Source organism: Eubalaena glacialis, chromosome 6 (assembly GCF_028564815.1).
Source record: "Eubalaena glacialis isolate mEubGla1 chromosome 6, mEubGla1.1.hap2.+ XY, whole genome shotgun sequence".
Lineage (NCBI taxonomy): Eukaryota > Metazoa > Chordata > Mammalia > Artiodactyla > Balaenidae > Eubalaena > Eubalaena glacialis.
Window position 1 is genome coordinate 57,119,733 of NC_083721.1, and position 25,996 is coordinate 57,145,728.

The window sequence follows — 25,996 nt, forward strand, 5'->3', positions numbered from 1 at the left end:
TAATAGAGTAGCCCTCACGTTAAATAAAACCATCATAGACTATATTGTACAGTTACGTTGCTAATTTTCCTTTGAAATGCAAAATATTTTAAGCTTTTTTTTTTGGTCAAAAGTGGTAACATCTTAACATACAAATAAAAACCTTTTTGTAGTTGTAAGACTTAGCTTATAAATCATTCAAATTGAAGTGAAAGATTACCAGGTCGTTGTTAATGACTTAGTCTATTAAGAATATATGTATTTTTGTAAAGGAAAAGCATGTGTAGATATTTAATCAGTAGTATATGTCTGTTTTGAAGAAATAAAATGCTGCTTAGAGATTCTCTTTAAATATTTTTTATTTTTGTGCTCAAATGTATTTTCTGTTGATCTATGGAATGTTCTGTACAAAGCTGTATGGTTGTACTGTTGGGCTAGACACTTTTGTGTTTTAAAATCTGTACTTAGCCAAATGTATCTGACCATATTAAAATATAGTATCTTTGTTATTAAAAATTTGATTGCAAAAAAGAAAAAAAGAATCTGAATAGCTCCACAATGACTACCTCTATATCTCAGAAAAATTACTGCGCTATGTTTCAGTATCATCATCTGTAAAAAGAGATTAATATTACTACTTACCTAAAAGGGTTCCTGAGGATTATATGATATAATAACAATGATAAAAGCCAACACTGCTAGGTATTATCTGTGATGGTTACTTTTATGCATCAATTTGATGGGGCCAAGGGGTGCCTGGATATTTGGTCAAACATTATTCTGAGTGTATCTGTGAGGGTGTTTTGGATGAGATTAACATTTGAGCTGGTAGAATGAGTAAAGCACACTGTCTTCCCTAATATGGGTGGGCCTCAACAAATCAGTTGAAGGCCCGAATAGAGGGGAAAAAAAAAAAAAAAAAAGCTGACACTCTTGCAAGTAAGAAGAAACCTCTGACTGTCTTGAACTGAGACATCAGTTTTTTCCTGCCTTCAGACTAGAACTAAAACATCGGCTCTTCCTGGGTATTGAGCCTGTCAACATTTAGACTGGAACTACATCATCAGGTCTCCTGGTTCTCAGGCCTTAAGACTCAAACTGGAATTAAACCAATGGCTCTTCTAGGTCTTCAGCTTGCTGACTACAGATCTTGGGAGTTGTCAGCCTCCTTAATCATGTGAGCCAATTTCCTATAATCAATATCTATCTAACTATCCATCCATCTGTCCATAAATCTCTCTATCCTATTGGTTCTCTTTCTCTGGAGAACCCTAATACACTATCCCAAGCACTTAGTAAACTTTACATGTGTGAATTAATTGTATTTTCACAAAACTTCATGATGTAACTACAAATACTAACCTCATTTTATAAGTAAGAAAACTGAGGCTTAGAGAAGTTAAGGAATTTGCCCAATTTCACACAGCTCTCAGGTACCAGAGATTGGATTCTGGCAGTACCTTGCACATAACAAAAACACTGGCATTTTTAGCCAGTAATATTATCATCCAATAGGCTGTTGCATATAGTCATCAATTTCCTCAGTTATACCTTCTAAGCATCTGTCTGTCATTTGTGTTCCTCTTAAATCTCACTGCCATGCCTTTATTCAGACATTTACAATTTCTCACCTGGATCCTGGATTATGCCAGTAGTCTCGTCAGAGGTCCGACCCAACCTCTGCTCTAGCCCTCCTCCAAATCATCCTGCACTAAGCTGCCAGAGCAACCTTACTACAAGTGACATCTAACCAGTCAGGTCCTCTTTGGACCACCCCAGGCTCAAGGTTGGGGAGGTGTTCCCTTGGCTCTGTGTAAATAGCTACAGGGTGATTTTTTGTTTGCTTGACTGCCTTCCCCACTGAATGGCCGATTCCCTGCAGACAGTAGAGACACATAATAAGTGTTCAATGCTTCAATGATATCACTCTCCTTCTGAAAAACTTCCGGTGCCTCTCCATTGCTTATTAAAGTAAAAACTCCTTATCCTGGCATTCAAGGCCGTTTAACATGTTTACTCAACCTAACAGTTTTGTCTTTTATTATTTATTCATCATTCATTCAGTCAGTAGTCAATTACTAAGTACCTACTCTTATTTAACACAGTGTTAAGTATTAAAAATAGAAAAATGACTGTTTCTATTACCCACCACAAAAATATTAGCTGAAGTATACACCTGATATTAACACAGATTTCCAGCTATGTCTCTGCCCTTCAAAAGCCTGCTTTAAAGACCATGGCAAAGCTACCTCTGTCATGAAGACTTGCTTTAATCTCCTCCTCTCCCCTTTCTTTGAACCCTCAAACAACTTTGGGCCTCTTTTACATCATTTACACTATTTTCACCTCTATTACAATTATTTTCATACTCATCTTAACCTTTCTCCTAGACCCTAATCTCCTTGGAAGCGAAAACTCTGTCTTACCCACCTTTGTCTTCCTCATGCCCTATTTTTTAACACAACAACTTGCATATTAGGCTCTCACTAAAAGTTTGCTAATTGGAATGAAATTTAACACTCACCACACTGAATAATGAATGGGATGGCCATGGCCCGTCTTCTTTGATATTGAATAGAATCTGAAGATTTCTCCATGTCCTTATTATTCAGGTATCCAAGTTCATTCCAAAACAATGTTAGATTTCTATTACCTAAAAAAAAAGAAAGAAAAAAGCAGGCAAAGAATAATGAAAGAAAATAAAATCAGTAAGATAAAGATGATAAGCAAAGGGAAATTTGGATATAAACACATGTATATACAATACGATCTCGAACATGTAAAAACTAATACATATACAGAAATGATTAAAATATTTGACACTGGTTTCCTCTGAGTATGGGTGAAATTTGTTTTCTGCTTTACACTTTCTTGCATTTTTCCAAACTGTATGTAATAAATATGCAACATCTTTATAATAAAACTGAACACAATTGCAGTTATAAAAATAATACACACTTTTATTGTTGCAATAAAATACATTGACACTTAAAACTTTTTTCTTAAATACTCCTAGGAGGGACTGCACTGATTAAACTTAAAAGCCACCCTTAAGACTATTGATACAAATATTTATCATCTTGTCTCACAGTCGGAGTTTCTATTTTATCTCTGGTTCCCTTCTCTTCCAGTCTCTATTGTTTATGTCCTACCCTTGCCCTAGATTCTAAACTTCCTCCTTGCTTAGAACAGTACTTGTCATGGAGGCCCATTCAGGAGTCCTCCTTAAGAGGCTGTGTTCTTATCTGTTGATCCAGCAACTGCACTGCTAGGAATCTTCCCTACAAACATACAACACAATGGCCGTATATATCATAGCCTTGTTTGAATAGAAAACAAAAAAACAAAAAAAAAAAAACCCTGGAAACAAGGTAAAAGTCTAGAATAGGGAACTGATAAATCCCATTTTCAAACAAGGGAACATTAGATAAACTTTAAAACATGGAGTTAGAGCTAAATATATCATTGCATCAAGATCTCCAAGACAGAGTTCTAATAATAATTTTTTAAAAAGATGTAAAACAGCAAACCTAGTATAATCAACTTTTGTAATGTAAAAAAAGAGCATATACGTATAAAATTTTGAAGGACATGCTTTTCTATTCCTAAAAGGACACAAAAGAAAGTTTTAATAGTGGATACCATTGGAGAAAGGACAGAGGTAGAGAGGAAGTCAGGGGAAGGTACTTTCACTTTTCTTTTTTTACTTTCTGAACACTTGGAGTATTTTTACATGTGCATGTATTACTTTAAAAATACTTTTTTGAAAAAAGCATCCACATTTACCATTCTGTCCAATATGGTAACCAACTGGCCACATGTGGCTACTGAGCATTGAAATGTGGCAGATACAGAACATTTCATCAATGTACAAAGTTCAAAAAGTAATATTCTAAAATATATACCTTGGAAATAAAATATACGAAATAGGGCCAGCCTTACATCAACCTTAACAATTGACTGTGTAATCCAGGCAAAATACCAATAAACGTCTTTACACCTTTCTATACCTTTTAAAATTTAGGTTCAGAATGCTATGTGCCTTTAAGACCAGCAGGGAAGGAACTCAGTCTTCAAAAGGGGCTTTGCAATTGAGCTGGGATGACAGCTACCCTCACAAATTCCCTGGTCTCCTACCTTGTTTCTTCACAAAATCCCTACCAGCTCTTGCCTCAGATTTCCCTTTGGATTCTGCTTCTTGGGCTTTTCTCAACTCAGACTTTTGGTCTTCTGCTCTTCGCTCAGCATTTGGTATTGGCCCAGCCCAGACTCCACTTTTTCGCTGCACACCAGATCCTGAAACACTCTTTAGTGTCTGGACAGGGCTCATGAGACCTTGTTCTCTGACTTCCACATGAACTACTCAGTTCTTATTATGTCAAGGCAGGAAGTGCTGTAGATTAAAGTCAGGTGACTTTGAGTGCTGTGTCTACCACAGATTTATTGTGTAACTGTGGGAAAGCCAGTAAATTTTCTTATCCATAAAGTGAGTGTTTACAATAACTTGCCTTACATGGTTATCACTAAGAATAAATATGAAGGTGCATTAAAAACAGTAGTGCTGTGCAGAAATTTAAGTTACTGCTGTTCTGTATTTGTTCCCTCTCTAAATGTTACTTCCCCAAGAAGACCTCACCTTTGCAAACAAGGAACTGTGCTTTATCACTATGCATGCCCTCAACTCAGAGCTCAGCAACATGCACCTAATAAGCCCTCAAAAAATCTTGCTGCCATTCTTGATAAAATAGCTCATTAATGTTTTGTTTGGGATAAAATGGAAGTGAAATAACATCTCTCCCTGAAAACATTAACTAATCACAGTTAACACAACCCAGCAAACTTATAAAACGAACATCAACTGTGAATCCCAAAATAAATATTTTAAGAGCGATAAAACTACTAGCATGTTAGAAACACAGGCACATGCCTCTCAAGGGTGGAGTGATACCTGCTCTGTGGTCACACCACTCTTACAATGCTTACACGTTACATTTCAGTTCACTTTATGTCTATTTTCCCTCTAGAAAGTGAAATCCTTGAAGACAATGGTTATGTTTAGGATCTTGCTTTCAGTAGCTGACACTCAGAGCTTAATGTTTACTTATAAGACTAAATAATACTAAAGAATTACTGGCTATCAAAGATATAAATGAGAACACTCAGTAGCCCAACATCTAATGACCAGGACTGATAGAAGATATTATACTATTCAAAGTAGATATCAGGACAAAGGAAATAACCAGAGATATTCAATCTGGGAATCAGAAATTGCTTTTCGTAACTGCCAATGGAACTTTTTTTTCCCTTCAGATAGCAGCTACTCCAATATGCATAATTTATAATATGTTATTAAAACAAATTTCCATGGAGTGGACCCTGAAGACTAGGTAGATGCTTCTGCAAGTGGATAAGTAAGTTGGCCAGAGAAACGGCAGTGGGAGGAAACATACCACACCAGTTTCTGTTTTCTTTCATGTGTTACTCAGTCTGTAGAGATTTATACAACTATCCTGAGAAAAAAATTCCTCCCATACAAGGGAACCCCCAAAAGTCTATCAGTGGATTTTTCAGCAGAAACCTTATAGATCAGGCGAGAGTGGGATAATATAATCAAAGTGCTGAAAGAAAAACATAACCTGCCAACCATGAATACATTACCTGTATTGAAGCTATCCTTCAGAAATGAGGGAGAAATAAAGAATTTCCCAAACAAACAAAAGCTGAGGGAGTTCATTACTAGACCTGCCTTACAAGAAATGCTAAAGGGAGTTCTTCAAGCTGAAATGAAAGGAAACTAATTAGTAACTTAAAAATGTGAAAATATAAAACTCACTGGTAAGGGTAAGTATACAGTCACATTCAGAATACTCTAATTCTGTAATGATGGTCTATAAATCACTTAACTCTAGTATAAACGGTAAAAGACAAAGTATTAAAACCATAGCTACAATATTTATTAATGAATACACAGTATAAAAATATGTAAATTGTGAAATAAAGAACATAAAATGCTTGTGGGGGGAGGGAGTAAAACAATTGAGTTTTTATATGTGATAGAAGTTAAGTTGTTGTAAACTTAAAATAGACTGTTATAACTATAACATGTTTTATGTATGCCTCATAACCACAAAGCAAAAACCTATAGCAGATGTACAAAAGATAAAGAGAAAGGATTCAAAGTATAATACTACAGAAAATTATCATATCACAAAGGAAGAGACCAAGAGAGGAAGAAAGAAACAAAGGAACTACAGAACAGCCAGAAAACAATTAATAAGATGGCAATAGTAAATCCTTATCTATCAATAATTACTTCAAATATAAGTGGATTAAATTCTCCAATCAAAAGATGTAAAGTGACTGAATAGATAAAAACCAAGACCCAACTATATGATGTCTATAAAAGACTCACATCAGTTTTAAGGCCACACATAGGCTCAAATTGAAGTGATGGAAAAAAAGATACCGTGCAAATGGAAACCAAAAGAGAGCATGGGTAGCTATACTCATATCAGACAAATCATACTTTAAGTCAAAAACTGTAGGAAGAGAAAAAGAAGGTTATCATTTAATGATAAAGAAGCTGATTCATCAAGAGGGTATTAACAATTGTAAATACATACACCCAATATCAGAGCACCTAAATATATTAAGCAAATATTAACAGATCTAAAGGGAGAAATAGACTGCAATACAATAATAGTAGGAGTCTGCATTACCCTTCTTTTAACAATGGATAGGTCATCCAGATATAAAATTATAAGAAAAAATGGACTTGAACTATACATTAGATAAAATGGACCTAACAGACATACACACAATATTTCATCCAATAGCAACAAAATAAACATTCTTCTCAAATGCATATGGAATATTCTCCAGGATAGATCATATGTTAGGTCACAAAATAAATCTTAACAAATTTACAAAGATTGAATCATATCAAGTATCTTTTCTGACCATAATGAAACTAGAAATCAGCAAGAGGAAGAAAGCTGGAAAATTCACAAATAGGTGGAAATTAAATAATGGACTACTGAACAACCAAGGAGTCAAAGAGGAAATCAAAAGGGCAAAGGAAACAACCCATTTACCATCACATCAAAAAGAATAAAATACCTAGGAATAAATCTACCTAAGGAGGCAGAAGACTTATACTCTGAAAACTATAAGACACTGATGAAAGAAATTGAAGATGACACAAACAAATGGAAAGATATACCATGTTCTTGGATTGGAAGAATCAATATTGTTAAAATGACCATACTACCCAAGGTAATCTACAGATTCAATACAGTCCCTATCAAATTACCAATGGGGTTTTTCATAGAACTAAACAAATAATTAAAAAATTTGTATGGAAATACAAAAGACCCTGAAGAGCCAAAGCAATCTTGAGAAAGAAGAACAGAGCTGGAGGAATCAGGTTGCCTAATTTCAGACTATACTGCAAAGCTACAGTCATCAAAACAGTATGGCAGTGGCACAAAAACAGAAATAGAGATCAATGGAACAGAACAGAAAGCCGAGAAATAAACCCATGCATAGCGATAAACACCTACATTAAGAAACAAGAAAGATCTCAAATAGCCTAATTTTATACCTCAAGGAGGTAGAAAAAGAACTAAGCCCAAGTTAGCAGAAGGAAGAAAAGAGCAAAGATCAGAACAGAAATAAATGAAATAGAGAACAGAAAACAATAGAAAAGATCAATGAAACTAAGAGCTGCTTTTTGAAAAGATAAACAAAATTGTAAAACTGTTAATAAGACTAGCTAAGAAAAACAGTGAAGACTCAAATAAATAAAGTCAGAAATGAAAGAGGGGACATTACAGCTGATACCACAGAACTATCAATACAAAGGATCTTAAGAGACTGCTATGAACAATTATATGCCAACAAATTATATAGCCAAGAAGAAATGGGTAAATTCCTAGAAACATACAAACTACCAAGACTGAATCATGAAGAAATAGAAAATATGAACAGACCAAGAGTGAGTAAAAAGATTGAATCAGTAATCAAAAATCTCCCAGCATTTTTCGACTGGGTTTTTTTTTTTTGATATTGAACTGCATGAGCTGTTTGTATATTTTGGAGATTAATCCCTTGTCGGTTGCTTCATTTGCAAATATTTTCTCCCATTCTGAGGGTTGTCTTTTTGTTTTGTTTATGGTTTCCTTTTCTGTGCAAAAGCTTTTAAGTTTAATTAGATCTCATTTGTTTATTTTTGTTTTTATTTCCATTACTCTAGTTGGTGAATGAAAAAAGATCTTGCTGCTATTTCAAAGAGTGTTCTGCCAAAGTTTTCCTCTAAGAGTTTTATAGTGCCCGGCCTTCCATTTAGGTCTTTAATCCATTTTGAGTTTATTTTTGTGTATGGTGCTAAGGAGTGTTCTAATTTCATTCTTTTACATGTAGCTGTCCAGTTTTCCTAGCACCACTTATTGAAGAGACTGTCTTTTTCTCCATTATATATTCTTGCCACCTTTGTCATAGATTAGGTGACCATAGGTGCATGGGTTTATCTCTGGGCTTTCTATCCTGTTCCATTGATCTATATTTCTGTTTCTGTGCCAGTACCATACTGTTTTGATGACTGTAGCTTTGTAGTATAGTCTGAAGTCAGAGAGTCTGATTCTTCAGCTCCATTTTTCTTTCTCAAGATTGCTTTGCTTATTTGGGGTCCTTTGTGTTTCCATACAAAAAATGGACATAAGATCTAAATAGACATTTCTCCAAAGAAGACATACAGATGGCCAAATAGCACATGAAAAGATGCTCAACATCACTAATTATTAGAGAAAGGCAAATCAAAACTACAATGAGGTATCACCTCACACCAGTCAGAATGGCCATCACCAAAAAATCTACAAACAGTAAATGCTGGAGAGGGTGTGGAGAAAAGGGAACCTTCCTACACTGTTGATGGGAATGTAAATTGGTGTAGCCACTATGGAGAACAGTATGGAGGTTCCTTAAAAAACTAAAAATAGAACCACCATATGACCTAGCAATTCCACTCCTGGGCATATACGCAGAGAAACCCATAATTTGAAAAGATACATGCACCCCAATGTTCATTGCAGCACTATTTACAATAGCCAGGACATCTAAGCAACCTAAATGTCCATCAACAGGGGAATGGATAAAGAAGATGTGGTACATATATACAATGGAATATTACTCAGCCATAAAAAAGAACAAAATAATGCCATTTACAGTAACATGGATGGACCTAGAGATTGTCATACTGAGTGAAATAAGTCAGACACAGAAAGACAAACATCATATGATATCACTTATATGTGGAATCTAATAAAAAGGGTACAAATGAACTTATTTACAAAATGGAAGTAGAGTCACAGATGTAGAAAACTAACTTATAGTTACCAGGGGATAAGGGGCAGGAGGGATAAATTGGGAGACTGGGATTGACATATACACACTACCATATATAAAGTAGGTAACTAATAAGAACCTGCTGTATAGCACAGGGAACTCTACTCAGTACTCTGTAATGGCCTATATGGGAAAAGAATAAAAAAAAAAAAAGAGTGGATATATGTAGACATATAACTGATTCACTTTGCTGTACACCTGAAACTAACATAACATTATAAATCAACTATATGTCAATAAAAATTTTTTTAAAAAATCTCCCAACAAATAAAAAGCCCAGGACCAGATGGCTTCAGTGGTGAATTTTATCAAACATTAAAGAAATGAATACGTATCCTTCTCTATCTCTTCCAAAAAACTGAAGAGGAGGACACCCTTCCAAACTCATTTTATGAGGTCTGTATTACCCTGATTCCAAAACCAGATAAGGACATTATAAGGAAAGAAAAGTATAGGCTAATATCACTGGTGAACATAGATGCAAAAATCCTCAACGAAACAAAGCAAACCAAATTCAACAGAACAATAAAAGGATCATGTGGTATTTATCCCTGGATGCAAAAACAGTTCAACATACATAAATTAATAAATATGACACACTACATTAATGGAATGAAGACTAAAAATCATATGATCATCTCAATAGGTACAGAAATAGCATTTGACAAAATTCAACACCACTTTATGATAAAAACTCTCAAGAAATGAATCACAGAAACTATGTACCTCAACATAATGAAGGCCATAGACAACAAGCCCACAGCCAACATCATACTCAACAGTGAAAAGTTAAAATTTTTCTTCAAGATCAGGAATAAGACAAGGATGTCCAATTTTGCCACTTCTATTCAACATAGTACTGGAAGTCCTAACCAGAGCAATTAGTCATGAAAAAAGAAATAAAAGGCAACCAAATCAGAAAGGAAGAAGTTAAAATTTTCTCTGTTTGCAGATGACATGATAGTATATATGCAAAACCTAAAGACTCCACCAAAAAACTAAACAAGGAATTCAGTAAAGTTGCAAGATACAAAATCAACATACAAAAATCAGTTGCATCTCTGTCACTAACAATGAACTATCTGACAGAGAAATTAAGAAAGCAATTTCATTTACAATAGTAACAAAAACAAGAAAATACTTAGGATTAAATTTAACCACGGAGATGAAAGACCTATACACTGAAATCTATTGACTGACGAAAAACACTGAAGACATAAATAAATGGAAAGATATCCTGTGTTCTTTGATTGAGAGAATATTTGATTGAAAAAATATGTCCATACTACTCAAAGCAATCTATAGGTTCAATGCAATCCCTATGAAAATTACTGACATTTTTCATAGAAGTACAAAAAACAATACTGAAATTTGTGTGGAACCACAAAAGACCTTGAATAGTCAAAGCTATCTTGAGAAAGAAGAACAAAGTTGGAGGCACCACACTTCCTAATTTCAAATTATAACAAAGCTATAGTAATCAAAACAGTATGGGACTGGCATAAAAACAGACATATTGACAAGTGGAATAGAATAGAAAGCCTAGAAATAAACCTACACACATATAGCCAACTAATCTTCGACAAGGGTGCCAAGAACACACATAAAGAACATTCTTTTCAATAAATGGTGGGAAAACTGGATATACTCAAAAAAGAATGAAACTATTTTATGCCACTCATAAATATTAACCCAAAATGAATTAAAGACTTAATTGTAAGACCTGAAACCATAAAGTTCCTAGAAGAAAACATATAAAAAGCTCCTTGACATTGGTCTGGGTGATGATTTTTTTTTTTTTTGATATGACACTAAAAGCACAAGCAAAAAAAAAAAAAAAAGGTGGGACTATATCAAACTGCAAAGTCTCTATACAGCAAATTAAACAATCAAAAAAATGAAAAGGTAACATACAGAAGGGGAGAAAATATCTGCAAGTAAGGGGTTAATATCTAAAATGTACAAAGAACTCACACAACTGAATAACAACAACAAAAAAACTCTTACTGAAAAATGGGCAAAAGACCTGAACAGACAGTTTTCCAAAAAAGACATACAAATGTCCTACAGGTACATGAAAAGGTGCTCAACATCACAAATAATCAGAGAGGTGCAAATCAAAACCACAATAAGATATCACTTCATACCTGTTAGGATGGCTATTATCAAAAAGAGAAGATAAAACAAATGTTGGGGATGTGGAGAAAAGGGAAGCCTTGTGCACTGTTGGTGGGAATGTAAATTGGTATGAGCATTATGGAAAACAGTATGGAGTTTCCTCAAAAATTAAAAATATAACTATTATATGATCCAGAAACCCACTTCTGGGAATATATCTGAAGAAAATGGAATCGGTATCTTGAGAAGATATTTGCACTCCCATGTTCATTGCAACATTAGTCACTACAGGCAAGATATGGAATTATGGAAACCACCTAAGTGTCCAATGATGGATGAATGGCTGAAGAAAATGGTGTGTGTGTGTGTGTGCATGCGCGCGAGAGAGAGAATAAAATATTATTTAGCCACAAAAAAGTTGAATATCCTGCCATTTGCTATAAGAATGAATGTGGAGGTCATTACTGCTAAGTGAAACAAGCCAGACATAAAAATATATGATATGACTTATATGTGGAATCTAAAAATAATAATAATAAAGTTGAACTCATAAAAACAGAAAGTAGAATGGTGGTTGCTGGCAACTGTGGGCCAGAGGTAATGGGGAGACGTTGGTCAAAGGGTACAAGCTTTCCGTTATAAACTCAGTAAGTTCTGAGGATCTAATGTACAGCATGGTGACTATAGTTAATAATACCGTATTGCATACTTGAAATTTGCTAAGAGAGTAGATCTTAAGCATTCTTACCCCCCACACATGCAACAAGGTAACCGTGTGACGTGACAGATGTTTTAATTAACTTGACTGTGGTAAATATTTCACAAATATTTCATTAATCATCATGCTGTTCACTTTATAAACATACACGATTTTTTTTTGTCAATTATACCCCAATAAACCTGGAAAAAAATTCTTGTCTATCCTAGTCTGGCAAGAAATAGTAAAATTAATAATAAAATTTATTAAACTAGGTTGGCCTTAACATATGAAGTGGTATACAATTATGGATATTTTTAATATACGGTTTTAATAAACCGTTTTTTGTTAATGTGTATTAATGAAGGTTTTTAAATTGCCCTTTCATCAAGAAGTCAATTAAGAGCAAAAAAGTGAAATTTCAAAATATGAAAAAGTACTTGACTTTTAAAAATACATCTTAAATATTTCCACCCAATGGAGAATGCTATGTAGGTAACCCAAAATTTATTAATTTCATAATTATATTATTTTAACAACCTCAAGGTATTCTGATTTTAAAATTCAGTTTACATTTATAAACAGGAAATATTTACAATATTCAAAATTATAGAGTACATACCTTGAGACTTTTGTTTGAATAATCAACAAGCTTGTTAAATTAATGGAATAATCAGGGATTAATGCACACAGAATTAAAGTCCTGGTTTCTAGAATAAGTTTCTGAGAAAAGCTGTGAAAATTTAATTTATTGCTAGCTATGTATGGAGTACTGTATTCAGAAGATTCCTAACATTTAAATTAATCTGATTAATTTTTCAGGAGCCTCTTAAAACCAGGAAAAAATAGTGGGAACTACTGCAATAACTTACTAAAAAAACTGTCAAAAACCAGTAACTAAAAGAGCAGTTCACATAGATTTTGCCTCTTAAAAAGAGGAGAAATGTAACAGCCTCCTAGATGTCAGTTTCATATCTATTCATAGAATGTATAATGACATTCAGGGAATCAGTTAGCCAAGTGGAGAAGTAATAAAATTCAGTAATAAACTACCAAAGCAAAGCTTTGATGTTTTCAATCAAAATAAGGAAACCTAAAACAGTTTATGAAATCAAAGCACCAGGAAAATCTTAAGATGGAGAAGGTATTTAAATGAGGTCCCTGCCTTCAGGTAGTTCTGCATCTAAATAGATGATTATATTCTATTTTTAAAGATCTCAAATAGAAATTACACATCCATTCTCAGAGGACTGTTGATCACACCTCCTCCTCTGTTGAATATTGTCCTATTTGTCACTACCTGTGTCATTCTTAGCTAAGCTAGACATGAGACCCTTGCTAAGCTGATGCATGGTGTAATCATTTATCATTTATAGTCTTGATGGCATCTCTGGGTTAGGGATAGCAAACTGGTTTCAACTGATACGCCAACTCCCATCAGTTGGTAGTGAAGCCTGTACACTCTTGAGGCCAGCGGTCACTTATCAGGAAGAACTGCCATGATGGCTTAGAGAATGTGTGGTGCATTTGAGATGAGAGAGGGGCTATATGATCATTTCCCAAAGAACTCTATTTAAATTGAGGCGAGATGAAACAAGGCAAGATGTCTTCAGTGCTGCTGAAGGTGCTCCCAGCGCCATTCTTTCTCTTGGCTCGTGAATGTGGCGGAGTGGGGTTGGGTCAGTCTCATGGTACAGTACAGTCAATGGCAGAAGTAGGTGGCAGCTGCAGTCAGAATACCTTCCCTTCTCCACTCTACTGTGAGCACAGCAGACTCCGCAGACTCCAGGAATCTGCGGAGTTGGTCCAACTTCATAGTAAGGTCGTTACTTCACCTGACAATGTCGCATCATTTTCTCTCATTCCATATCAGCTGCTTCCCACGAGGATCTCCTTAAGCTGCAAAAATGATTTCAGAACCACCCCCTGCTCCCGACTTGAGAAAATACATGATGACAAAAAAAATAAATAAATCATGAATTTAATCATACTTTTGTGTGATTTTACATCTTACTACCCACAAGTACATCTATACGTATTTGAAAAACTGTAGCATGTACATGTACAAGACATAATGCCATTTTAGACAATCACTGGTAGCCAGGGATTCAAGGACTCCAAGCCACCCTCTAAGGTCCCCTAGGGCTTCCTGCCTACCAGTTCAGAACCACATTGTTCTGCACACTGGAGACTAGAAGGAAGATGGATGGAGGCCTCAGGGTGACAAACTTTCAAAAACAAACCTCAGGAGAGTTAGGTTTCTACTGGTTCTTTCCTTATAAAGGAACAATTTTACTTTCCCTTTTCAGGTTATACTTTTATTTCGTCATGTTCATAGCTTTCTTTAGATATACTCATTTTTTCCTATTCTTTCTAAAATGTGGAAATCAAAATTAGACATAATAATAGAAATAGATTCATAAAACATTCTGTGTTATCATGGGCAATAGCCTAGTTAGCTACCTAAGTCTCCTCAGTACCTGGATTAGCATAATTTTTCTTTCTACCAGGACTCTCTTTACCTTACTCAGACATACACAAAGCCCCCTAACTGACTTAATGGTCTCAAAGTCTAAAGACTCTTTTTGCTGTTGTTAATACAACTTATGTTTAATTCTGATTGCACTGTCTTAATATCAGAGTCATTAGATACAACTTACTCTTTCTTCTAAGGTACACATATGCAGACTAATGAAGAGAGTTTTGAGGTCTTGCTTCTGGTATGGCAGGGAAAAATCAAACTGTAAGAATCAAAGTGTATTTAATTCCAGACAAAAGAAGAAGAGCTGGCTTTTTCATATTTTATTTGCAATATAGGTGAGATCCTCTGAGATATTTTAGCAAGAAACTTCATTGTAGATGTAAAAAATGTCATTATCATGATAATAATACAAGTGCAGTCAGAAAGAAAAGGAAGCGTAAGTGCTGTCAATGGTGATAATTTCAATTACCAGGCGAAAGCAGTGTAAATGGATAAAATCTAAGAATGTGATCATTTTTAAAAAACAGAAATCAATCCACTGAACTCCTGAACCATTCTGCTATTTGCTGGGAGCTGGCACAAAGTAACAATTTTAAACAGAGTACATATTTATGCCATATAAATAAGTTAGGCAAATGTCTATAATGTTTTTTAATATTTTAATTTTATCTCTAATTCCTCTCAAATCAAGCTTTCAGCCAATGTAATTTGTTTAGTCGTATAGAGTTCTATTGTTTCTGCTGTCAAATAGTAAATTACCAACTAACATGGGTAACCAAATAGTAGATGAAAAAAGTTTTTCTTTACAGAAGTATTAGAGTTAATAATCAAAGAAAATATGAAAGAATTAGAATATAAGATTTTGGAACTCTTAAGGGATCTGAGCTTTGATCATTAACTGTTAACATCATTAAAAGAGAGACAATCGAATGACTTATGGCTCCTGATAGAAAACACTACCACCTCTGAAGCATCTTGATGAAACAACAACAAAAAAACACATCTGAATTTGGTCAAGCTGCTAGATTCTACCAATTTACAGAGAAATAAACAGAATGGAAGAATCTGTTAAACTACACCCAGTAATTCAGTCAGCAAAATTTAAACCATGAAAACTATAAGACAACCAACTCAGTTTTTCCTACAAATAAATTCCCCCCGCCAAAAAAAAAAAAAAAAAAAAGAGAGAGTGAGCAGTAAAGAAAAATATGAGGATGGGGTAGAGGGGCTATGAATTATAATAGAAAATAATTCAAAATATAAAAGATAGGCTGGATATTTTTATGATATTAAGAAAGTATTGATAATTTTTTAGGTGTGATATTTGTATTGTGGTTATGTTTTTAAACAGAGTTCTTTCTTTTAGGAATACATGCTAAAATATATACAGCACTTCCCTGGTGGCACGGTGGTTAAGAATCCACCTGCCAATGCAGGGGACACAGGTTCAAGCCCTGGTCCGGGAAGATCCCACATGCCACGGAGCAACTAAGCCCGTGCGCCACAACTACTGAGCCTGCACTCTAGAGCCCGCGAGCCACAACTACTGAGCCTGTGAGCCACAACTACTGAGCCCGTGTGCCACAAGTAGAGCTTGTGATGCTGCACACCTAGAGCCTGTACTCCGCAACAAGAGAAGCCACCGCAATGAGAAGCCCACACACCGCAACGAAGAGTAGCCCCCGCTCGCTGCAAGTAGAGAAAGCCCGCGCACAGCAACGAAGACCCAATGCAGCCAAAAATAAATAAATAAATTTATAGAAAAAGTTCTTCCATGTTTTAAAAAAAAAAAAAAAATATATATATATATATATATATATATACACACACACATATATATATATATACACGGATATAATTATAAAGTGTCTGGAATGTCCTTCATAACCCAGTTACGGGGGAGTAGGTGGGAGCATGGATAAAACCAGTTTGCCCAGAAGTTGATAACTGTTGAGGTTGGATGAAGGGTTTACGGATTTCATTTCCTTAAATCTGCCTAATTTTGCAATTTCCCATATATATTAGTTTACTAAGGCTGCCATAACAAAACACCATAGACTGGGTGGCTTAAACAACAGAGATTATTTCCTCACAGCTCTGGAGGCTGAAAGCCCAAGGTCAATGTGTTGGCAGGTTGGTTTCCTGTGAGGCCTCTCTCCACCTTCTCACTGCGTCCTCACACATTCTTTTCTCTGTGCACACCCATCCCTGGTGTCTCTTCGTGTGTCCACATTTCCTCTTCGTATAAGGAAACCAGTGACATTGGATTAGGGCCCAGCCTAACTGCCTCGTTTAAAATTAATCACCTCTTTAAAGGTCCTGTCTCCAAACACAATCACATTCTGGGGGTTTCTGGGAGTTAGGACTAAAACATATGAATTCAGGGGAGGCACAATTCAGCCCATACCACCATAATACAAATGTTTTTAAATAAAAGATAAAATACAATATTTTAAAAATACAATAGAATAAATACATAAAATCCGTAACTTCAAAAACTGAATTTAAAAAAATGACTTGCTTCTCAACCTACACCTTCAAATAAACTTGTCTCATAGCCTCGTCTTTCAATACTCACATAGGCCTCCTCACTCAACGTGTATCCCTAGCAGAATGTTGTGTTTCACTTTTCTTGAAGTGCCTTCCTGAGATCTCAGAGACTTAAGTATATAATAAGAGAAACAAAATTTTGTTGTGAGCAGCTAGCTACATCTAGCTACTGGACTATTATGGGCTGAACATTTGTGTCCCTCCTAAATTCCTATGTTGATGCCTAATTCCCAAGGTGATGGTATTTGGAGGTGGGGCCTTTGGGAAGTAACGAGGTCATTAGGGGGAGTCATCATGAATGGGACTGGTGCCCTTATAAGAAGAGGCCAGAGGGCTCACTCACTCTTTTTCCACCATGGGAGGATACAACAAGATGTCAGCAGCCTGCAAACTGGAAGAAGGGCTCTCACCAGAACCCAACCGTGCTGGCACCCTGATCTTGGACTTCCAGCCTCCAAAGCTATGAGAAATAAATTTACGTTGCTCATAAACTGGTCAGTCTATGGTATCTTGCTATAGCAGCCCAAGCTAAGGCATAGAGAGTTATCTATTTTTAAAAGAATTATTCATCTAACAAATATTATCCCTTACTTTCAAAATTATACAAACTGAGAAATTAATATGGTTAATTGTCCTCACCCAGTGTCCCATTTCTACCTCATTGGAGGTCATCGGTGGAGGGCCAAGTGCTTGATTTCTGTATCCAGTGCAAAAGGATTTAAATAAAATCAGAGAGAAAATACTGGCCAAACCTAACATATCAGGAAGAATAGCACATTAGGTAAAAGTCACCATATGATTCCAAAAATGGTCCCGACAACATGAAAAAAATGAGCCTAATAAGGTGATAACATTTAATAGGAATAAATGTAGGATTCTATACTAGGGTCCAAAAACACTCACTGGAAAAATATAAAAGAAGTATGGCTTAACAAGAACACACATTAAACATTTTATTAAGAACTTTAATTGGTAATAAAGATACTGAGGGTCAATAATGTGCTTACTCAGAATATATTAGGCTACAGCAACAGAATTACAACTTTAAGAGATGATGATCCCATTTTATTCAAGGTTTCATCTGAAATTTTTGTTTCCAGGTAATAGACTTCACAAAAAATAAGGTGAAAATGGTGAATATATTTAATGCCTTGTCAAATAAAGAATAACAACAGAACTTGGAAATGTTAGGATAATATAAGACTGAAGAGAGACAGAAAACTTCAAATAGACGGCTGTCATTTGAAAAGGCTTTAGGCCTATCCTTCCTGGCCCCAAGGGGGAAGAATGAAGTTAGCCTTGCTAACTCCTCCCCATCCTTCAGGAAGTAGCTCTTCCTCACGGAGGCCTTCTCTGGCCTCTAAACCGTGAGCTCCTACTCACTGGCTCCCACTTCTTCTCTGTTGGCCACCAATCCCATTTCTAATCGTCAAATTGCGTTAGCCCTGCTAGACTGTAAATTCCCAGAAAGGGTGGACCACATCTGATGTGTTGGTCCTATAACACTCCATGCCTGGCACAGACGAATGAGTAAAAGAACATATGAGAAATAGATTTGACATTAACATGAAAATGTATTTTCTAACACAACTGTGCAAAGATTCATGGGCTGCCTCAGGAAGTAGCGATTTTTCTTTCATGGAAAACCCTTGTTCAGGCTTAAAATGGCTTCCACTTGCCTAGGGCAGGGGTGCGTGAGGTAGAGGGGAATTAAAGCATGGGGTGGGAGGTAGTGACTCAATTAAATGATTTTTAACCTTCTTACCAACCTGAGGCCCTATGATTTGAGTGCTGCTGGGAAAGACTGTGCTTATTACATCATAGATTTCATTTTAGCACGTCAGCTATATTCTGATCCATTTTGGAAAATTTTAGTAATACACTTCTATGTAATTGCTTCTGCTCAAACTCAAATTTCATTTGATATTTCCCTCCATCTTCTTCTTCTCCTTCTCTCCCTATTCCAAAAAGCTGATGATTAATATTACAATTTAAGGTAAGGATGCATAAAGTTTCAGAAAACATAGGAGCAGACAGTGAGGTGAGGACAGACTCAGAGACAAGAAAAACACTTCTGAGATTCTTAGCACGAACTGTGCCAAAAGTAAATGCAGCTTTGACAAATGACACAAAAGTCATCACCTCTCCATTCCCCTTTCTGCTGATTCGATTTTTACAAGGGCCCAATTTTCCACAGAAACTGATCAGACTTGCAGCAAATACAAAGACTGCATCTTTTATTTATAAGGCAAAAAATCTACCCAAATACTTTTCATTAAAATTGCGTGTCCTGTAATACTAGCTTTCAGAGTATTAGTCAAGCATTACATAACTTTGCTTACTCCTGTGGGAATTAATCAGCAAAGACCTTGAAGGTCCATCTCCTCAGCACAGTTCCTGAGACTACCACTTCTGACCTTGATCCCTTGATTCAGTTTGACAATGATGTCTGGGGATGAAATTGTGAGATAGGTGAGCAAATGCACAAGCTCACTGTCCTTTCTCCACTCTCTGCTTTCCTTCTAGAGGAACATCTTTTGTGAGAGCATCCTCTAGCCCTAAATCAATTCAGAGACAATTATGGAATTAGGAAATCAACATGTTATTAACCATCAATAATTACAATACAAATATAACTTACTAACCTTGAATCTTATTACATCTACTGAGAAGGTTCTGAAAAAGTTAGGTAGATAAGATAGAAATAGGAAGTTACATACAGGGCGGGGAAGGCTGGCAAGTCACACCGTGGAGTTGAGAGTACAAAGTTGGGAGGCTATCCACACTCCACACAAAGGAGCTTCCAGAGAAAATATGAGGATGGGGGAAGTGGCATAATTTTCAAACGCTCAGCGTTTTCTTTTTGAACCATGTCATGCTAGCATTTAAAGACCAGCAAGAGGATCACTGATTTATACCACCTCACCCTGTATATTCCTATGTCTTCTACAGCTTTAAGCACAGCCAGCCAAATAATGTAGTCATTCCTACATTTAGTATAACTTCAAACATATCTCTGAGGAAAAAAAAAAAAAAAACACATGTGAAAAAGTATGCCTATGCTAAGCAAAAGTTGTACTCTTCAGAGAAGTGTTTCTTAAACTTTAGTGTGCATACACATCCCCTGGAGATTTTGCTAACATGCAGATTTTAATCCAGTAGCTCTTGGGTGGGACCTGAGATTCTGCATTTATAACAAGCTCTCAGGCAATGCTGATGCCGCCGGTCCGCAGACCACACTCTGAGGAGCTTTTAGACTGTGACAGGAAAATCCAGTCTGGGCAGGAAATCTGTGCCCTCAACTTCATTCCCCCTTTACATTTTTTTCCCCTGAGTTCCTGCACTCTTTCCTGTTTCACTGGTACAAGAAAATTTCAGAACCAAGCAGAGTGGGTACAAAAGAAAAGAAAATATTCTAAGATTACAACTTCAAGTGGGACAATAATAAGATTTTAAGTTGTCTCAAGGTTAGAGACATAATTTTTGATATGCATGAATTATACATACTTCATGTAATTCACTGAACAAATACACAGTAGCCTATTTCTTTCCATAAATGAAGCCCTATGTCTGCATAATTTAAAGGAGGTTTATTTAATTAATGCACAGCACACCACTGTTCAGGTATCTCTGGAGAGTGAGGTGATCTGAAAAAGTCAAATTTTCCACATAACTAAAGTTTATCTTTTTACGTTTCCAAGCATATGTATTTTAGTGATTTTTTTCATCTAAATCTTTCTGGAATTAACATATTCAAGACTTATTAGATATACAAAACATGGTTTAACATACCTCTAATTATCCAGGGTCAACAATGATTATTCTACAGCATGATGTAACAATACTGCAGGTGCTACGCAGGTCAATGTGGGACTCTGCACTCCTACACAGTAGAGTCCTAGAATGTCCTTTGGGGGTTTCTCAGCTTATTTCCAGCAAACTTCTGCCCCCTCTCTACATGATCAGCTGCCACTTCATAGTGCTCTCTGATTGCCCTCCTCTTAGAATTTTTAATCTGCTGCTTTATTTCTCACATAATATTCTGGGGAAGATTTTAAGACTAATTTCCCTTATGTTTGTTTTTTTAATGCAGGCACTCTCTTTCAGGGTTTGGGGTTACTGATTACCCGAATCAGTACAATCATTCCAGCTTAAAGACATCACCAAGTTAATCTCCCATTAAGTATCTCTTACTATGACTACTGAATACTCACTGATTCCAGTGTCCTTACAGTAATGGACCAAGTATTGTCCCATAACTTTTAGAAGATGATTATACTCTTGGACATTGAGAAATTCCTGCTTATTATGGGATGGTTCCATGATCTCCAAGGGTATATCAACAATTCCAACCACACCTGCACCAAGTCTGGAAGAATAAATACATATAGAAATTATACGAAATTGAGCTAAGGAAACAGAAAAAGCTAATATACCCTCATCTTTCAAAATCAATTTTTTAAAAAACAAATTCAGTCATTTGGTCCAAACCATGTCAAAGTTAACAAGTTATCTTATAACTGTACTTTTTAATGTAAGTCTACGGTCATCCTAGTTGTGCTTGGTCCCATAATACAAAATCTCTTAATACATCATTACTGAATTAATAAGACTCCTTTTCCAAACCTATAACCTGACATGGGGAGTCAAGGTGGGTGGGAAGAGGAGTCCTTTTAGCAATAAACATCCCTAACAATCCCTTACAGCAATAAACTGACATGGTCCTCTTAACAATATGAGCCAGTCACTTTTTTCATCCTCATTTCACCTGTCGGGTTGGATTTCTCCTCATCATTGCAGAGGTCCACGGGTGTTCAGTGGGAATATATGGGCTGTATTATCTGAGAAGTAACAGCCTGATGGATAAACTCAATTTTTTTTTTCACATTTTTAGCAGCACATGATGTATGTAGCTGGGCTATTCTGCTTAGTGCTATAACCTGTTTAGGGAAAGGGCATCCAGAAGTCTAGCTCTTCAGGGGCTCCCCAGTGCCCACAGCCTGGCACACAAGTCACACCTTCCCAATTTGGGGCTGCTGCCTATCATGTTTTTCATTACTTTCCCCTTCCACCCTGCCGTCCCTTCAGCCAGTCATTCTGTAAGTCTGAATTTGGGCATCATTTCTTCCAGGAAACCTGACTTAAATTCCTCCAGTTTCATTTACTGCCCCTCCTAAGAGGCTTTTTGCACCTGATACTTGCCTCTAACATATATTTGTTCATTCATCAATTCATTCACGCTCAGCACCTGGCCCTATTCGAGGAACTAGGAATACATTATGAATAAGAAAGACAAGGTCCCTGTTTATGAAGTTTCTCTTCTATTAAAGGATGACAGCCATTAAGGGTGATAAGGGCATTTCAGATGGCAATAAGTGGTATAAGGAAAACACAGCAGGTGCTGTAATCTGTGAAGAGAGAAAAGGTGGAGAGGGGTGATGGCAGGGGCTGATTTTAATTAGACAGTCTAAGAAGACCTTCCTGTGGAGCAGACTTCAGAGCTGGTGCCTGAGTGACATGCTAGGACCAGCAGTAAGAAGACCTGAGGACAGAAGGTTCAAGGCAGAGGGAAGAGCAAATGTCAAGGCCCTAAGGCAGGAACAAGCTTAGGATGTCAGAGGAACAGGGAGCCTGCTGGTGTGAGGGGAATGCAGGCAGAGGCTGGGGATGGGTGGGGTGTGTCCCAGAGCCGGGCAGAGGCCAGATCATTGGCAGACGATGAAAACCAGTTCTATTCTACATGCACTGGGATTTTAAGCAAGAGAGCAAGCTAATTTATGTTTTAAAAGATCATTCTTGCTGTTCCCACACAATAATAAATACGTATTTATACATTTGTCCATCTCACTGGACTACAAGTTCCTTAGCAAAAGGTAGTAAGTTTTCAACATTTTGTGTGCAGAGCTTAGTACAGTGCCTGGCACAAGATACTGCAATACAAGTGCTTGTTGAATGAACAAATGAGTGAATCACTAATTCCTTGAGAGTGAGGGAACAAGACGAAAAACTGTCCCCCCGAGCCATCCTATTGCTCACGGTTATCCTGTCTGACTCTGTGCTTTTCTATGGTCTCTCTTCGGGACTCTACATAATTCATGAGAGCAGCTTGTGGAGTTTCAGACCCGCCACTGGGAAAGCACCAGAATGTATTACTCTGGGATCCAAGCAGGCTGAAGAGTGTTAAGAATACACGCTCATGCAGGTAACTGGCAGGAACTCATACATGCAGGGGCTGCACAAAATGTTAACAGGGCTGTGGTATAAGACTATGGATTTTTCTTTTCTAAAATTTCTTTACTCTGCTTATATTATTTTTTAATTGGTGAAATATCAGAAACTTAACCCTAGTAGATGGCACAAGAAATGGTAAAATTTCCAAAAGCGTGCTTTTTCCTTAGAGCAGGCACACAGCTCCACTGACATTATAAATTAGGCAGATGAATGCCTGCACACTGATGGGAAGGGTGGATGGGGGATATGACACCTGCTCCCATTATGATTAATCACTTAACTCCACAGACAAAATCTTACTGCAACTTCCCTCATCCTGCCTGTGCCTCTGAAAACAAAAACATACTTACAACGACTTCAGTTTCAACTGTGGGCCCACTTTCTCATGCATTTTGATCAAGCGGTTATTACTGTAAATGAACATCCCAGCTTGGCTTCGGTTTTCTATGTTCACACCAACGAACAGGGTGAGTGTCCTTGCTTTTTTCAATTCTCTAGCATTACATTTAGAAAGTTAAAAAAAAAATTAATAAAAATATACAGTTTACAAACTTAATAAACAAACTCAGAAGATAAATATCAAAGGAACTATATACATAAAATATACAGATATTTTGCAAAACTTAGTAAGCACACTCGGTATATCTGTATGGCCAAGTATTTTGCATAAACATAATAGGCAATAACAATACCAGTCAAACACAAGCATTCTTTGATTCAAAAATGAGTTTGCCAATTTAAATTTACAAGAACTAGAAAGTGCAAAGCAGTTGTGAAATGTTAACTGGTCTAATATGTACATCACAGCATTTTTTGAAAAATGATGATTTGACCATTTTAAAATTTAGGTATTTCTAATTTTCAGCATGTTCTCAAACCTCCAAATATTCTACACAGATTGGAATGTGCCAAAAGATATTCTTTAGTTTTCTCTCTTTTTCCAAATTCAAAGGTAAATCAAAGTTAATTAAGCAAGTTTACAAGGGCCACAGACATTAGCTCCTGTTTTTCTGACTCTGTCTGCTATACTATGTTTTATGTGACTTTTGTATTAAAAGTGTAAAAATAGAAAATGAGACATAGCAGACACGACAGAAACAGTCATAATAACAGGAGGCTGCTTGGAGCTATGAAAAACACCTGGATGTAAGAACCAGAAAGATGGATGTGACTTCAAATACAAGCTTGTCTTTGTAACAACCATGTGACTATGGATGAGTCACTTCAACTTTCTGTCTCGTCTGAAAAATGGGAATAATACCTGCCTAGCCACTTGGGATTCCGTGAGGAGTAAAACAGATAATGTTCAGTATAAACCTGGAAGACATTAGGTGCCTGGCAAATGTTATTCTCCTTTCCTAACCAAGAATGGTACCAAATATAATTCTTTCCCTCCACCCATCCTGTAGCTCCTCTCATTCCACAAAAACAGCTTTTCTTTTCAAATTCATGATCATGGGCTATTACAACTGACATAATATACTTACTGGACTGATTAAATATATCTATCATTAAAGGACAATGACAAAGTTGTATCAGTCCTTCTATGTGGATATGATATACAGAGTACATCAGACTTTCTGAGGGAGTTACTGACATGAATTAATATATTATGTATTTTTTAAATGCATATACATGTAGGGTTAAATATATATGAATCAAAGGTTTTCTCAAAAATATCTACTCTATAATTAGGTTCCCGTTGTTTAACTAAATAGAATACTGACTTTGTAAGGGACCCCAAAACAGAGTATTGGAGGGTATGACATAATCACTCTGCGATAGTAAATGGCATACTGATTGTCTTCAAATTTAAAAAAAAGCATTTTGCTATAAAAATAAGTTCACACCAACTGGCATTATTGTATAGGATGGTCACCTTTCATGCCTATCATTGTGATGACAAAAAAGTCATCAACCAGCTTTTTCTTTCTGAAGGCTTTAAAGAGGCCTTTGCTTTTCATTGAAGATTTCTATGACATTTATTTTATATTTATTTTGATAAATGCATAATTAACATTTCAAATTTGTTTTGAAGAAAGTTATGGTTATATAGCACATCACGGTTCACACACACCAAAAAATGCTGAAAACTAATAACACTTCCCTAAAAATTTGTTTCTCAAAGTTATCGCAGCTTCCAAAGTCTGACTTTACTTGGACAACAGTGATTATTTTCAATTTAACTTGCTTAACACCTGAACTGGACATCAAGTCAACCTTACCAATGTAAACAATGGTTTTGTAATATAGGCTTGCTATTTTTATTTTAACCGTATATAAGTGATACTTTTACTTGAAGCATACTCTATCTTAAATTGTAAGCAGTACTAGAAGAGGGAAGGAACTGGGACCAACCCTCCAGAGTTTAAATGGCAAAGGACACAGGGAAAGTGAAGTTGTCAGCTGGACCCCTGGGCAGTTCTCTTCTTCATCTAATCAAACACTGAACTAATTTTTCACTCTGTATTGAGAAGTTTTAACATATATGTACATGAAAATATATACTTTATAAATACTTTCCATTGATTACATTG

General features: G+C 36.1%; 1 protein-coding gene across 1 annotated transcript in view; it reads right to left on the reverse strand.

The window, feature by feature from the left end:
* MORC1 (MORC family CW-type zinc finger 1) overlaps window positions 1-25,996 on the reverse strand; it is a 213,858-nt gene that overhangs the window by 84,462 nt on the left and 103,400 nt on the right. The window contains 3 exon segments of the mRNA XM_061192725.1: window positions 2,504-2,632; window positions 21,443-21,597; window positions 23,810-23,953. Coding sequence (XP_061048708.1) covers window positions 2,504-2,632; window positions 21,443-21,597; window positions 23,810-23,953 — 428 coding nt within the window.